This window comes from Poecilia reticulata, chromosome 1, assembly GCF_904066995.2.
Source record: "Poecilia reticulata chromosome 1, P_reticulata-male-v2, whole genome shotgun sequence".
Lineage (NCBI taxonomy): Eukaryota > Metazoa > Chordata > Actinopteri > Cyprinodontiformes > Poeciliidae > Poecilia > Poecilia reticulata.
In genome coordinates, this window is record NC_088830.1 from 3,237,498 (window position 1) to 3,254,025 (window position 16,528).

General features: G+C 39.5%; 1 protein-coding gene across 2 annotated transcripts in view; it reads left to right on the plus strand.

Annotated features, from left to right (window-relative positions):
- ttyh3b (tweety family member 3b) overlaps positions 1-14,806 on the plus strand; it is a 33,645-nt gene extending 18,839 nt beyond the window's left edge. Inside the window, exons 9-15 of one of the 2 annotated variants that reach the window (XM_008404466.3) lie at positions 532-587; positions 691-783; positions 1,603-1,695; positions 1,784-1,920; positions 5,965-6,135; positions 8,153-8,228; positions 11,318-14,806. In XM_008404466.3, coding sequence (XP_008402688.1) covers positions 532-587; positions 691-783; positions 1,603-1,695; positions 1,784-1,920; positions 5,965-6,135; positions 8,153-8,228; positions 11,318-11,452 — 761 coding nt within the window. In that variant the 3' untranslated portion in view covers positions 11,453-14,806. The remainder of the gene's footprint in view (positions 1-531; positions 588-690; positions 784-1,602; positions 1,696-1,783; positions 1,921-5,964; positions 6,136-8,152; positions 8,229-11,317) is intronic. The other variant, XM_081610514.1, reaches the window with a different exon arrangement.
- The last annotated feature ends 1,722 nt before the right edge of the window (positions 14,807-16,528 follow it).

Here is a 16,528-nt window from a genome sequence, read left to right on the forward strand (position 1 = left end):
GTAGTTTCCACTCTATCTACTCGCTGTAGGACTCAGATGTTGCCCATATCTAGTGCCTGTTTGAAAATATGGTGCCTTTTATGTGATCTACAAATCAATCACAATAAAGTAAAGTTTTTTGACAAAGTAATTTACCTAAAAAAAAAAAACATTTTCATTTCCATCTTGTCAAAAATGATTTTGACAAGATGAAAATAAAATAAAATATTATATGTTATTTTTAGATTATATTAATTGAAATCTGTTTTCACTTTGATATTAAAGGGGATTTCTGTAAATCTTATCAAAAAGCCTAGTTTTGTTAATTATGATTAAAAAAGTAACATCTTTATCAACTCTAAAATACAAATAAAGACTTTCACTCACTCATCTGTATCCTGGTATAACTGTAAACATGCCTCAGCAGGAACAAACAGGCCATGTAAAATTCTAAAAAATGCAAACTTTACCTTTTTTTTTTACTATAAAACTGCATAATTCAAATGGATTGGATATTTTTATGCTAACATGAATCTATGAATGCCTTGCCAGATATCCTGCAGTACTACCTGAGGTGCAGCTCTGGAAGAGTGAACCCGTTCCAGCAGGTAAAAATGTCTCTCAGTGTTCTGGATTTTCCTCATCAGTCTCACAGTACCATGTTTTCTCTGACGTCTTTCCTATTGAATAACTTCCTTGTTTGCTTTGTAGAGGCTGTCAGGGAGTCACAAAGCTTTGGTGGAGATGCAGGACGATGTGGCAGAACTACTGAGATCAGCAACACGTGATTATGCCACTGCCAAGGTGCATTTGCTTACAGAGCAACTATCTGTAGGCTTTACCCTGATGTGCATTTGCAGTGGATTGGAAATGTATTCCCATCCCTTAAACTACAACCATAGACTACTATATAGATTCTATGTCATAGATCAACACAAAGGAGGGCTTTTCCCCCCTTTTTTAAATCTTCTATCTGAAAAGTTGGGTGTGTATTTGTTTTCAGAGCCCATCTGATTCTGATATCCCTAAATAAAATCCAGTACAGCTAAATGGCCTTATGCGACCTGGAGGCCTCAGAGATTTGTTAGAGAACATCAGTGAATAAACAGCATCATTAAGACCAAGAAGACAGAACAGGGAGAACATTAAGGGGAAGTTTCAGGCCATGCAAGGAGGAACGTATTTAAAGAAACAGTCCAGAAGCCAGTGGTGGCTTTGGATGAGCTGCAGGGATTCACAACTCAGGATGGAGGATTTGTTTAAAGGGCCACCAGTTTTCAAGCTCTCCACAAATCCGGTATTTAAGGAACAGTGTTTCGAAGAAGGAGCTCTGGTCAGATGAGACCAAGATGAAACTTTTTTTAGATTTAGATAGAAAAGACAGATTTTTATTTGGAAATGTTGTGAAAATCTCTTGTCATTTTCTACTATGTAAAATGGTAGAAAATGGAGCAACAGAGAGATATTTTCCACTTTCCTGTTGTTACATCCTTAAAAATCCCACTGCAGTATATTGAAGGTTGTGTTTATAAATGAACAATTTTCTAAAGTTCAAGAAGTTCTGGAACATGCACATAAAGCAGGATGTCTGTTCAGTATGAAAACCATTGACTCTGTGTGCAGGAGAGTCTGGAGCAAATTCAGTCGGTTCTCAACTCCACTGAGGTTGGTCTCCACCAGCTGACCGCCCTGGTTGACTGCCGCAGCCTACACATGGTGAGTCACTGTTTGCTTTGTTTGATGACAGAAATTCGATCCGCGTTTCCCAGCTGACATCTCTTCTCTCCTCTCCTCTTCGTTAAAGGACTACGTCCAGGCTTTGACTGGGCTGTGCTATGACGGAGTAGAAGGTCTTATCTACCTGGTTCTGTTCTCCTTTGTCACCGCTCTGATGTTCTCTTCTATTGTGTGCAGTGTGCCACATACCTGGCCAAGGAAGAGGTAACACACACATGCTCCTCCAAAGTTCCTCTCATGCTGGTATGAGACTTTTCCATTGGTGGCTTGGCTCATTCTTCAAAGAAAGTCTGAGTAAACTAGGATGACAAACATAAAACCTTGCAAAAATCTTTAGTCCAAACTTTTTATCAACTTGAGAAAGTATTGGGAAATAAGCAGCTGATCACATCCGCCCTGAAGAGATTCCGTCTTCAGTAGGACAGTAGAGTTGAGTCAAGGCAAATGATGAAATGGAAAACCCGCATACAGACCACATACAACTCTTTACATCCCTAAATCTTTGTCTTTTGACTAACCTGTTCGCTAATTATTCACACATTATCAGCTCCAGTGAATAATTCTAATGCCTGATGGAAAACAACGCAAAAATCCTTAAACAGAACCTCCTTGGTCTGCATGCATGTCATTGCTTTTGGGTGTATTTGCCTCCCAAACTGTTGAACTTCTTCATACCTCCCTCTGCCTGTCTCTGCATCCATGCAGTTGTTTCTTATTTTACTGTCTGCCCTCATTGCTGCCAGTTTGACTGATAGTTTGTTTGTCTGTTTGCACAACTCTCATTTTCTTTTGACTTGGAGCACCCATGTTGTGTTGATCAGGATGCCACCACATTTTTTTCTCCCCTTTGCCCCACTTCTTCCTTCTGTTCCTTCCCTGCCTCTCTCCCCCTGTCCTGATTTGGAAATGCTTCGGGCTTCAGCAAATGATGGTGCATATGGAGATAACTGAAGAATCATATGATCTAATAATAATAATTCAGCATCACAATCGGTGCAATAGATGTAAGCTTTGAATGCAGGGATGGATTGTTCCTATTACAACAGAGATGTGCCATAGTGGTGTTTTCTGGTTTTCTGTTGGGTTTGGATCAAAGCATATCCAAACATATGGCCCAACAGGAATAAGGGGAAGTTCATATCTGACACTCACTGGGTTCATTAATGCACCAGTGAGGAGGCTCTACTGTCCATTTTATTGAAAGGGCAAAATACTGCCATCTGGTGGCAAGATATGTCATTGTCCTTATTTTCTGCATCGGTTCATCTAAATAGAGTTCCCTCTCTTTTTATCTCTTTATCACCTGGCATAATAGTGTCGATATGTAAACAGCAGATACAAAAGTACTAAAAAGACCAAGAAAGTGTTTTTGATGTCAGTGTGAAATTTTGTGCTTTCATGTTGTGTCCAGCACTGCAGCCAGAGATCCAACTTCCAAATCAGCACATACTTTTTAAAGCCTCATTTTGTTTTGTTGCTGGTCGTTTTACATTTAACCATTTTTATGTCTGAAGATAAATTGCTCAGTTCAGTCATATTATCTCCTTTTGCCCCAATACTTTTGCTTTACTATTTTTTTTTGTTTTATCATATTAAAAATTAACAAATTAGGAAATAATTACGCTTTGTTGTTATCAGGGCTGGGTGATATTGCCTAAAAATTGCTACTATGCATTAGGGATTTATAGTGATATATTCAGGGTTTCTATACAAATGTGAAAATGTAGGAAATTTGAATTGATATTTTATCTAATTTCTTTGCCTAAATGCTAAAAATCAGAAGGCTTGTTAGATTGTCTTTAATTTAGACGATCATTCAGATTCCACTGTATGATTTTCAAATAATTAATTTGTGTATTATGGAATGAAATAAGTGTTTGATATGTTACTGAAAGCTTTGATTACAGTTGCAGAGGTCAGATAGTTCTTGATCAGATCTTCTCCAGATCGGTCAGTTTTCACTTGGCAACATGGCGCTTCAACTCCCTCCACAGACTTTCTGTTGAGTTCAAATACATAGACTGTCTAAGCCGCTCCAGGACACTGAAGTACTTTGTAGTTTCTCTGGCTGTATGTTTGGGGTCATCTTCATGCTGGAAGACCTAGACAAGACTTGTCTTCAGTGCAAGTCGTTGCCTAGCAACACGAGGCTGTTCCATAACATCTATTTGCCTGTTGTCCTTCTGTAGCCCACTCCCCTAGTGCCGGTCTACAGAGGTTTAAGTCTTATTGTTTGAGAGTGTGGAAAGATGTCTTTTATGCTGGTATTTAGTTCAAACGGGTGTAGTTAAAACAGGCCATGAAGGAGGGTGACAGGGCTCTGTGAGAGACAGATTTCTTGCTAGTTGGTAGATGATCAAATACTTATTTCATGAAATAAGTTAATAACTAATGACTTAGAAATTTTATTTTATTTTTTTCCACTTTTCTTAGATTCTGTCTGTCTATGTACGATGAAAGTTAATTTTTGTAAGTGGGAAAACTTGAAAAATACTGCTGGACGGTGCCAAGCACAAAACTGACTGTTTACCAGCAGTTTAAGTGGAAACATTGTGCTATGTATACTTTACATTCATGGTTATATGTCTGAAGTAGAAGTAGAAGACATATGACTGAGGACTTTATTAAACAATTAACATTAACCTGTGAATGACTGAATGTACTTTAAGGTGCTTTCAGGTCCTCTGGGCTTGATAAAGTGCAAGTGCAGGTCATTTCCCCTTATTTGACCCCTTTATTCATTGCTTCTGTTTGAAACAGCAGCACACACACAAGCATAACTGACAGTGCTAAAACTCTCCTCCTGGCTCTGATTGGTTGTTTCTGATTGAGTTGTGTATCCCAGCACTGGGAGCACTGGGAGAAGGCAGAGGCGCTTGATTATTTTTTTCACAGATTACTCTGGTCAACAACCAAACAATTATCTGGGGTTTTAGGGTCATTTTGATGAGCTGAATCCAAAAATCACATTGGTTTTACTCAAACAGGTCAACCTTCAGAACTACGGAGCCACATGAGCATCAAAATGCAGGACTTGTTCTGACATCTGGATCGGTTTCCTGAGAATCTGATCAATGAGTGAAGAGCAGGAGGAGAGATTCCATCAGGACAGAAAAGAGACGGAGAATTTTACACAATGAAGATGAAATGTTCAGTTTACATGTACTTCCCCTTATTGGTGTTTATTATTCAATTTACAGAAATCCAAGTTCGCAACATTTAATTAATACACTATTAATATTAATATTAATTAATACACAATTTTTTTTCTCTTAAAATCTTTTTTGGATGAGAAATATTAACATAAATGAACTGATAATGTCATCAATTCAGTCAGGAGAACAGATTTCTCTAAATGACATTAGAATAAAAACCTGACTTGACTGAGAAAAATGGATGTCATTTTTGGATTCAGCTTTGCAAAATATTCCTAATTCAGTTAATAAAACATGGACAACTTCCAAAAAATCTCTTTTTGTACCCAGGTGTTATCTGTCTTATTGTCTTATGATATACTGTCGCAACATAGTGACAGTTTTAAAAAATATGTAAAAAGCAGATTTAAAAAAAATAAGAGTTACATACTGCAGGTTTAAGACTGAACACTTGGTAACTCGTTTTTAGAGGGATTTTATTTTGCTTTGTTGTCTCCAAGATCCTCCAAGAAAAAATAGGGAAGGAGGGATGTAACTGAAGCATTTAGGGAAATATTCAGTTCAAATCTTCAATCAAACCAGATGGTTTTCATTGCATTTCTGACGTCTCAGGATGAACTAAACTCTCCATGCTGTATGAAATATCGCCCAGCCCTACTTGAGACTTAATTCTGCTTTGACAGACTTATTTGCTTCTAGCTCATCTATCTCAATAATAGATGCATAAAAACAATGACTGCATGGCTATCTTTAAGGATAATGTGTTTATACAGTGCACATAAATTAAAGCGTTCAAAAAAGAAAAAAATGCAGCTTCCTGTTTCAGACCTTTTGTATTTGCAGTAGATGTTGTCTGTAGATGAATGCTGTCAATGACCCGTTTCTACTCATTCAGCTGCTGGAGGCATGGCCTGGGCTGGGTGTTTCATTTATTTTTGGAGACCTCCAGTAATCCTCCCCTCTCCCCCTGACCTCATCTTCAATCACTTGTTTATACTCTGTTGTCTCTCTCGGATCTCCCTCCCCCTCTACCTTCTTTCCTTCTTACCCATCATGCCCTCTCATGCCCTGCTCTTAATCTGACCGGTTGAAGGATGGATGACGAGGACGGAGAAGACGAGTCGGGTGCCTCTCGCGGCGTGCACGATAACCTGTACCGTGTTCACATGCCCAGTCTCTACAGCTGTGGCTCCAGCTATGGCAGTGAAGCTAGCCTGCCTGCCACAGCCCACACTGTCAGCAATGCCCCCGTCACTGAATACATGTGAGTTAGCACCAGCCGCTAGCCACAGGCTACCAGAATCAATACACATGCAGGCTATAGGCAGCTGATGCTAGCCTTGTGTGGCCCAGAGTACACAACCTAGACATATTTAGTGTAGTCATGTGCTCTGTGACCAACCTGTCAGCGTAGAAAACTCCTCATTAGATCGATGACCTGTTGGAGTGATAGGAAAACTCCTGCTGCCTCTTTTAGCCGACCTGCCTGTTTATCCCCACAGTATTTTCAGAAATCGGATAAATACAGCAAAGACATGTTAGCGGCCCAGTGACATAAGTTATAATGTCACCATGCATGCATGTGGTTGCCACAGGACTGACTTCCTTGCTCAGAAAAGAACAATTCTTAAAAAACTTTAATGTTGTGATGCTGCTTGTTGCATTTTGATTTAATCAAGCACAGCATGTTAACTGCAAGCAGAAACTGAGCTGGAATAGTTAGTATGGCTTTTTTAGTGCCTTTGCAAAACAGTTTTTCGTTTTTACATTTTGTCACATTAAAACTAATATTAAATGTATTTTAATGAGATTCTCAATGATAGGCCAACATGAAAGGAGAACAAAAGTGTGAAGAGAAACAAAAGTGATTGAGGGCTTTTTAATTGCTTACTAATGTAAAACGTTTTGCCACCCAGAGTTCATATTTTACAGAACTGCATTTTACAGATGTAAATCCTGTCTCCATCAGCTTTCCACATGGACAGAGCTTTGCTTGTTCTTCTTTGCAAAATAGTTCAGTCAGACTGGATACAGGGTGCCAAAGCATCATCTGTCAAGTGTTGCCATACATTCAGCTGGCTTTAGGTCTGGACTTAGACCAGGTTATTCTTTCTTTTTTTTTTTAAAGATTTTATTGGCTCTAGTGGCCCCTATCTCATTGCCCACTTTCCTAGTTAATTGACAGGAAAGTGGGCAATGAGAGAAGGGGAAAGACATGCAGCAAAGGTCGCCACAGCCGGGAATTGAACCTGCGACAGCTGCGTCGAGGACCAAGGCCTCCACATGTGGGCTGTGCCCAACCCCTGCGCCACCACAGCACACCCCAGACCAGTTATTCTAACACATGGAAATACTCTGACTGTATGTAGGACTGTTGTTCTGCTGATAGATGAATCCCTCACCCAGTGAGATGCCTATTGGAACCTGTGACAGGTTTTCTTCCTGTTTTAATCTTCTTAAATTTTCCACTACATCCCTGCTGAAAAAACTCGTGTGCTTCAGTGTGTTTGGGTTGATGGTAGTTATCTACCTCACATGCTGTTTTCCCTGTAGGCCAAAAGGTACAACCTCAATCTCATTTGACCAGAGCGCATTCTGTCATGTCTACTGTGAAGGATGAGGCTTGTGACAAACTGGAGACAGGACATTCTTCTCATCACTGTCTTATAAAAAAGAATTTGTAGGATGTTTCACTTGTAGTTGTCCCATCGAACTGGAGCTTGGTACTGGGATGTTGTTTTTATAACTTAATCTGCACCTTTCTGGTGTGAACTTTAGTTCTTTGTGATCCTTGTTTTTTTAATGCAGTTGTTTTTCCTGGATTTTATTTAAAGGCATCAGGTTGAAGGGGGCTGAGTAAAAATCATCATCAGACTTTTGTGATGAGCATAAAAATCGTACATTGAAGCTTGTTCTTGTAATGTGATAAAATGTAAAAAAAAAAAAAGTCTATAATACCTTCTCAAGGCACTATGTATTTACAAAGTCAACATACATATTGATCAAATCCAAACATTTTAAACAGTACTGTCAATAATAAATTAATCTAAATATATAGGCATGCATCAGCTTCCTGTGGCTCCTCACGTTTTTTGTTACACGATAGGAAATATTGAACTTTTTAAGCACGTCATAAATTGCCAAGTTGAAGGTCCCTGTTTATTCTATCATTGAGGTAACAGATCAGAGTTATGATGAGCAGATTAGAGGTCAAACACAGACCAGGAGCTCAGCAGCAGGATGAGCACATTAAATAAGTAACCTCTTATTTTACAATGCAGGAGCCAGAACGCAAACTTTCAGAACCCCCGGTGTGAGAACACCCCCCTGATTGGCAGGGAGTCCCCTCCACCCTCTGTAAGTGCACACTTTCTAGATCACACGCTCCCTTCTACTGTATTCCAATACCCACAGCACGAAACAAACCCCACAGAGATTCTGTTTGTCCCGCCGATAACAAGGGTGTGAAGTTTTTCCCATCTCAGTCGTCTGACATGCTGTGTGTGGATATTGGAAGGTAGTCCTCTTTCCCTTCATCCCTGCAAGTGTCATTTGTGCTCAAACTAGACAGTGACTATGGTTTAAGCTTCATGAGTCATTTTGGCAGCCTGGGACACTGGAGCTTAAAAAGAAGAGGTTTTTTGTACCATTTGCACGTGAATTGAAAGAGAAATTGTTGTTTTGATTTGCCTGTAGTGTCATGTTGGACACAGAGTTGGCCTCTATTTCTGATGTATAGTGGTTAACTTAGTGGTGAACATTTTTCAGACTGAACTTGTGCGTTTTTGCCGTTCAGCAGCAAAACCTATGTGGAAGAACTGCAAACATACTCAGATCTCTTAGCTAAAATGAATTTCAGGTGCATCTCAATAAATTTGAATATCATCAAAAAAAATCTATTTTTCCCCTGACTACAATTTTAAAAGTGAAACTCGTACTATATGGATTCGTTAAGCTCAAACCGAAATACTTTAAGTGTTTGCTTGTTATGGAATCTTCATAAAACTCATCAGCAGAGAGAAACATGAGATCCTCCAGGTGTGTGCTGGTTCTGGATGTGATGAAACACTTTGGAGCAACACCAGCAGGTAACACAGCTCCATCAGTACTCAGTGACAGTGTGATGTGTGGACCACCGAGCAACACTCAGGTCGTTTTTCTCCTTTAAACGGTTCTGACACACACAGGTGAGTGTGTGTCTGGAGGCTCTGACTCCTCGGTCTGTCTCACCCTGGTCAACCTCTGATAAAGCCCACCGTGGGTTTTCCTTTTCACAATCCTCTCCAGTTTTATCTCCCTGTTATACGTACTTCTTACACCACACTTTTTCTTTCTACTCAACTTTCTGTTAATCTGCTTAGATGCAGCAACCTGTGAGCGGTCACCTGCTGTATGTGATGGAGGCCAAAACATACAGCTCTGGAGAAAATGAAGAAACCACCAAAAACAATCAGTTTCCCTGATTTTACTCTTTATAGTTATATGTTTGAGTAAAGTGAACATTGTTCATTTATACTATGAACTACTGACATGTCTCTGAAATTCCAAGCAAAAATGATCAAACAAGAAAGATGAATTGCTTTCAGACCTCAAATAATGCAAAGAAAATAGGTTCATATTCATTTAGAAACAACAATATTAATGTTTGATCTGAGGAAGAGTTCAGAAATTAATTTTTGGTGGAATAACCAGGAGGTTTTCAGTGCAATGGGCTCTTCATTTTTTCCAGAGCTGTAGATATTAAAATTCTTTTTTCTTGGTCTTTTTAAATTTTTCCTTCTCTGAGAAACAGAATTTTTAGTTCAACTAGCTTAAAACCATCAGAAAGAAAATAAGTGCTTGAAACGTATCAGTGAGTTCGGCGTTTGATTGGAATTGAACTGAATCCATGAATTCCCCTTTCTGATGAAACTCTACTTTATTGAGATGCTCCTCTACTGGTCGTTGTGACTTTGACAGTTGCTGGGCTTGTTTGTTGGTGAAAACCCCCCTCGCATTATATCAGCTGTAGATTTCATGCGTGTGGATGCTGTGGCCAGCTGAAGCCGAACCGTTCAGACACGTTCTCCGCTCGCTGCCGCCTGTCCGAACGCAGCTCCACCCCCCTGAAACACTGGAGCCCAAACCTCTGCAGCTCCTTTTCTCCCCCTCCTTCCTGTTCCACACTGTGTCTATGTGTGCACATGTTCTGGTCGAGGTGTATGTGTCTGCTGTTTCTGTGCCTCCCCCCCCGTCACCTTTCACCATCCAGCAGCCACACTGCCACTTTGCTCCCACCTCCACCGTCCAGAGCTTCCACAAACGGCTGAATGACGGCAGCTCGTTACTTTCACAGGCAGCGCTGACCGTCTGCCCTCCGCAGGGATGTGGAAACACAAGACCCCCTTTTTTACTGTGACTCCCACATGAAACCACTAACGCATACCAGGCTAACCCACTACATCAGAAGTAGACTAACTTCAAAGAAATCACATAATAACTTCTAGCTCTAATCAGCTGCTACTTAGTGAATGACTGCTGTAGTCAGATCCTGGCTGTCCAAATGACTGATCCAATGACCTGTATGTGTGTGTTTATCCTTCTACCTGTAATTGACACCAGATATTTACATAAACTGTAAAAATAAAAATATATATATATACATTTTCTTGTCATTTAACACTAAAACAGTTTTACATTTTAGACAAAAAAAAAAAAAAAATCACCAGAATCAGAGAATATTTTTAGATTTTTTTTTTTTCCATTCCTAAACTTTAACATGTATTTATTTCCATAGTCAGTTTTACAAGACAACTCTAACCCTCCAAACACAATCTTCTCACAGTAGTTTACTGTCATTTCTCTCCAGTCCCTCTGACAGCTGCTGATTCTGAGAAAAGTTTTTCTACCTGCCTCCTCTCTCTCCTCTTACCTTCTCTGGCATTTATAAAACAAAAATCATTTTACTCATTCTAACTGACCTAAAACAAGACGTTTGGTCTGATTTAACTTCAGATTGTGTCTTTTTGTTTGGTGAGTGTAAATATCTGGTTTCATCCACTGAATTCTGCTCTTCTAAAGCTTACAAAGACCTGATGTCATTCTCTTAGCTTTACCAAATTGTTGACGGCATAGTGCATGTAAACTTTTAATTATGAAGAGAGTTCTAAAAAATTCTCTCAGTATTATTATAACAGCATAAGTAATTTTGGTAATCCTGATGGATCTAAATCAGAAAAAGTTCAGTGTGATTTATAGTCAGTGGGGGGAAAAATAGTATTTTGTTGTAATATAGCATGTAAATGTTTGGATTCAGCTGGATTTGTGTGCTGATGCGCTGAAGTACAAAAGAGGTTTAATTATTCCACTCATGTTTCCTTTGTCTTGTTCCTGTACCTTCCTCTATGCTTCTCATCATCCTCCTCTCTTGCTCTTCCTTCCTCCTTGTACTCCCTCTCTTCATCCAGTACACCTCCAGTATGAGAGCGAAATACCTAGCCACCAACCGACCGGAGCAGAACCGCCGCTCTGTTCCCAACGACCAGCTGGATCCCTCCAGTCGGCCTAACCCCGCTGCCCGGCCTCAGTCCTCAGTCCACTAGAGACCAGTTCAACACAGCACTGCCTCAGCCATGTTCTCACAGCCAACAGCTCTCAGGACGGAGCTCAGCAGGATCCCACCGAATCTGTTTTTAAGATAAAGCCAGAAGCCACACATCGGGTCTGAGCGGCTCCCCGTTTGTCCTGCTGGTGGATCCGGCTTTGAGCGGCTCGTCCAGCTCAGCCTCTCTCTGCCGTTCCTCCTCCTGTTCCTCTGATATCTCCTCCTGGGACGTATCTGATCAATCCCCCCAGCTCCGAGACGCTTTTACATTGAAACAACTCACAGCCAGACACACACACACGCACACACACACACGCACACACACACACACACAAATACACATGTACACACATTGTATAGAGCTGTAAATAGTGCAACATGCGCTTTATTCTGATTTCATGAGGAGTAGACTGTTTAATGCTTTCTGGTTATATGGTGTGCTGTGTGTTCATCATGGAAACTCTTCACTGTACCATTTACACAAACACACACACACACTAATTGCTCATGTGTGTAAATAACAAGTCAGTGACTCAACTCTGACAGTAGGTAGGAACTGATCTGCGCCGCCTCATTCACATTCCCTTTTCGACTCGTCTTTTAAGGCTCGGGTCGTTGTGTCCACCGTCATCGTGTTTACGTGCATGTACAGCACACACACACACACACACCAATTAATGCATTCTGAATTGAGCCAGGAGTTCTGTTGTACAACACACACGTTTATCTGGGAAGTGGAAGCTGTGGAGCACGGATGTTTAAAAAAAAGGCTCAACTTGTGCCAAATAAACTGACTAATGAAAATAAAGGATGCCTGATACTGTTCTCATCTGCTACTGCCTCAGGATGACTCATAACAGAAAAATGAAACGTGTAAGGAGAGTTTTTTTGGGGTTTTTTTTGGTGTAGCTGTCAGCGATAAGGGAATAGGACAAATATTTGAAAATGGAATCAGCGGACACTATTTGCAATTTAAAGCCTGTCAGGTGCTATGTAAAGCTGTCAGAAGGTCAGGATGGAGAGGGAGAATAAAAAGGTTGTTTTTTCCCTTCAGGATTGTGATGAGGGACATGCAGTGCCTCAGTGTTATTCATAGACCTTCAAGTTTCTCCTCTTTTCCCCCATTAGAACCACAAACATCAATTTATTTTGCAAGCATTTTATTTGATAGACCAACAAAAAGCAGATAGTTGTGAAGCGGATGGATATTTTTTTCTGATTAAAAAGCACTTAGTTGCCATGACGGCTACAGTCCCATCAGGACCTGCTTCTTTCAGTTTCTGGAGGCTCAAAACTAAAATGACTCCATCTCAGTCAGATAAGATAGAGAGCATCCAGCAAGTCTGACCACAGACTCTTGATCTGGACTTTGACTGGACCACTTTAACACACGATAATGGTTTGGTGAACCTCCACCTCAATCTCAAGTCTTTTGGAGGTTTCTGAACAAAAGCGTCCCCCACAGCACAACACCCCCACCGCTTTATTTAACAGTGAGTATGTGGAGTTTGTATAGAAGGATGATTTGAAATGATTTTGCCTCATATTTTACTTTGCATTTAGACTACAATATTGACTTTAATTCTTATCTGAATAGCACTTTCTGCCTGTGGTTTGGATGGTTTCCTACATGTCTTGTCATTTCCATGATGCTGTTTGTTCACTAATCTCTTCCAAACCTCTGAGGACTCCACAGGAAATTCAAAATGAGTTTAAATGACTCCTTTTACTGAGTAGTAGACTTCTGAAAGCTCTTGGTTCCACTGGATGTCGGAGTAAAGAGGATTAAATTCACACAAGGGCCACATCTTTTATGTTATTTGTCAAAAAAAATAAAGTAAAACTACGTATTCATTCATCAGTCCCTTTTGTCTGCCACATGAAGCTCCAATAAAATACATTGAGGTTTGTGGTTGAAATGTGGGAAAACATATGTTAATAAAACAAATTTCTGTTGTCCCTGAATGGTAATTGGGTCACAGAAAATAGTGTTACTTAAAATCATTAACTCGTCACATGGTGATTTTTGTTTTGTTTTGTTTAGGATGTGATACTGTGACCAAGAATAGTTTAAATTTTTTCTTTTATATTCCTGAACTTTTCCTGTTTGAGTTTTTTTAAGCAGTTAATCTTGCCTTGCACCATTTGGGATAATGTTTTTAAGTTTCTTTTTTTTTTTTCTTTTTACTCAAGCACAAGTTCTGTGGGAGATGACTATGAGATGAAGAATTAAAACTCACTGCCTGTGATGGGACACTGCCACCTGCTCTAAAGCTCTGTACAGTGTAAAATAACAAACTGTAGTTGTGAACCCGTGTGTGTGGCATCTCTGCAGCGTGATTGACTGATGTTGTTCTCTTAGTGTTGGTCGATCGGTGTGTCTGGACTGCCTGAATAGCCTGAGTCACGTCCATATCACGGTTGCACACACACGGCGTGGCGTGATTCTGATTCTCGTACATGCCTTATGGGCGTTGGGGCATTGTTTAAAATCTCTCTTTCCATCATTTAGTCCTGTTTACATCAAGAGCTGGGGCAACGTTACTGTCTCCTCACTGATTTGCATTATAGGTGGCACAGTATAGACGCATCTTCTCACCCACCGTTTGTATAGAAGATTTTAATGTTGTCTGCTTAACTTAAACAATGGCCACCTCTCGGAGTAGCGAGACAATCTCACACGTGTGGTTTTACTAGGAAGAGAAAATGTCCGTGTTGCGAAGCTACCTATGTTCTAAGACTTAACCGTGTTTTCTTGCACCATTAATGCAAATAATGTTAAGATCTGTGGGACAAGTCACTAATAAGTGGCCTTTCATATTTATAAACTCTTAAAAAAAGACGTCATACCACTTTATGTTTTTTTTTATTTCTTCTATCTTTTAAAAGAAAACTTTAAAAATGAACTAGCTAGCTAGTTTTTTTTTTGGAGGATAAGGAGAACACATCCCCCATTAATGAAGAATGATTCTCTGTATTGCAATGCTTTAACAAGACTATTTCAGTGTCGTCTGTTCTCCTGAATCCTGAGTTGTATCAGACATTGTGTGCAGTAGGATAAAGTGTAAAAAAACAGTAATGTGTGTGTGTGTGTGTGTGTGTGTGTGTGTGTGTGTGTGTGTGTGCGTGTGTGTGTGTGCGTGCGTGCGTGTGTGTGCGTGTGTGTGTGTGCGTGTGAGAGATGCCAACAGGACTTCATATACCTGTGTGCAGATGTGAGACAGTGTTTTCTATTGGTGTTTTTATTTTCTGATAGTTTTAACTGATATTAACAATTTACATGTCAAAACTGTGGTAATGATTCAGCCTGGAATAAGTGTTAAAAAATGAAATTAAACATGTTTAACGTACAGATCACGGCTGCTGCTTTTTTTGTTTTGACCTGGTTATTTTGATATTTTCTCTATCGGATGGAGGGCAAGGCTGCAAAGATCCCCTAGAATTTTCTTGTACACTCGTGGCCATTGTAGTTTTTAAAAGTAATTTAAATTTTGTAATCACGACACCAGTGTACAAAACCGGAAATTGCATCCTCCTGTTGTCCTCATTTTCTGTGTATAGGAAAAACACATACAAATCTCGGTCATTTTGACCCGAGGACAACAGGAGGGTTAAAATAGTTCACTTTCTTCTTTAACTGCCAATTGCCAGCAGATGTCGCTGTTCAAACAGTGTGTGGCCATGTCCGCTCACTTCCTGGTATCATACTAACCCAGCTAGCAAAATGTGATTGGATCAACATTGAAATATGCTTAGGCAGAAATATTGAATTCACGTTGAAGCAATATATTGTCCTTAATTTAAAACGTTATAAACCCTTCTCAATAATAAAATCCCAGATTGAAAAACATGTTAATTCAATGTTAATTATGATGAAAAACTTTTATACTCTTATAAACTTTTATAGAAGAAACAAAAAATGTAATTTGCTTTATCAAAAATACAAATAAAACATTCCAATTATTTAAACATTTAAAGTATTCTGTCTTTATGTTGGAGTTGCAGGTGTCACAACATTCTGCAATTCCACACCTATAACAATTTAGAAGAGTAGTTGAACTGTCCTCTCGTTCCTTTGGTAGGTAAATGACAGGACCAAGGTTACGAATAATACATGAAGACTTCTGACATTGTTCACAATAGTCAGCTGTGTACAGCTCACAGTCTGTTAATGACATATTGGGTCAGACAGTGTGACATATAAAACAAAAAGTCTCCTCCCTTGTCCCGATGTACTACATCCTTCATCTTCAGTGTTTCAGTTATTTCATTTTGAACTGCAAAGTCTTCATCTGGGGGAAAATATCTTCCTGGTTGGTGCATTGCTGTAAAGAAAAACCTTTCAAACAATGACGTATAAAGTCCAGATACTGAGCCACAAACCTTCAGGTAATACTTCAGTTCATAATGTTTTGTGTTGTAACATTCATCCAACAGTTGAAGAATGAGTTGGAAAATTTGCAAAACTACATGGTTGACTCAAGATTCGCATCCACGCTGTCGAAATCATCTGTGTCATTTTGAATTTCATCTTCTAAGTTTTCTTCTGATGATGAATCCTCAAAGATTTCTTAAAAATTTGTCACAATTTCCTCCTGGATGTGAAACCAAGATATGAATCTTGATTTCACATCCAGGTCCTTCATGTTTTTGGGAAGACTGGTAAAGACACTATTTTGTAATGTCTGTGTTAACAAAGAGTTAGCTGTGGTTGTTAAAGTAACTCACTCAACCTTTGAGCAAGCAAACACATCCAGGTCCATTTGGTCATGAGGAACATTAACACTTTCAAAAACAACAAAGTCTCCTGATGCCTTTACTGTTAAATCCATAGTTGTGATTTTGATGATAACTTTTTCATCCTTAGAGGAATCTTCCATGTCCTTTTGGTCTTCAGGGTTCAATGTCAAAATCAAAGTATTTTGATCTCTCATCCTCAGAGCTCTCTACTAAAACGTCTTTGCATCTTATGTTATATCCTAACAACTTTTCAACTCCCTTCATAACCAGAAATCCAAAATCATCTTGACTTGGTGAACAGTTAAAATGGTTTGTAAAGTCAGTTTGAAGTCGT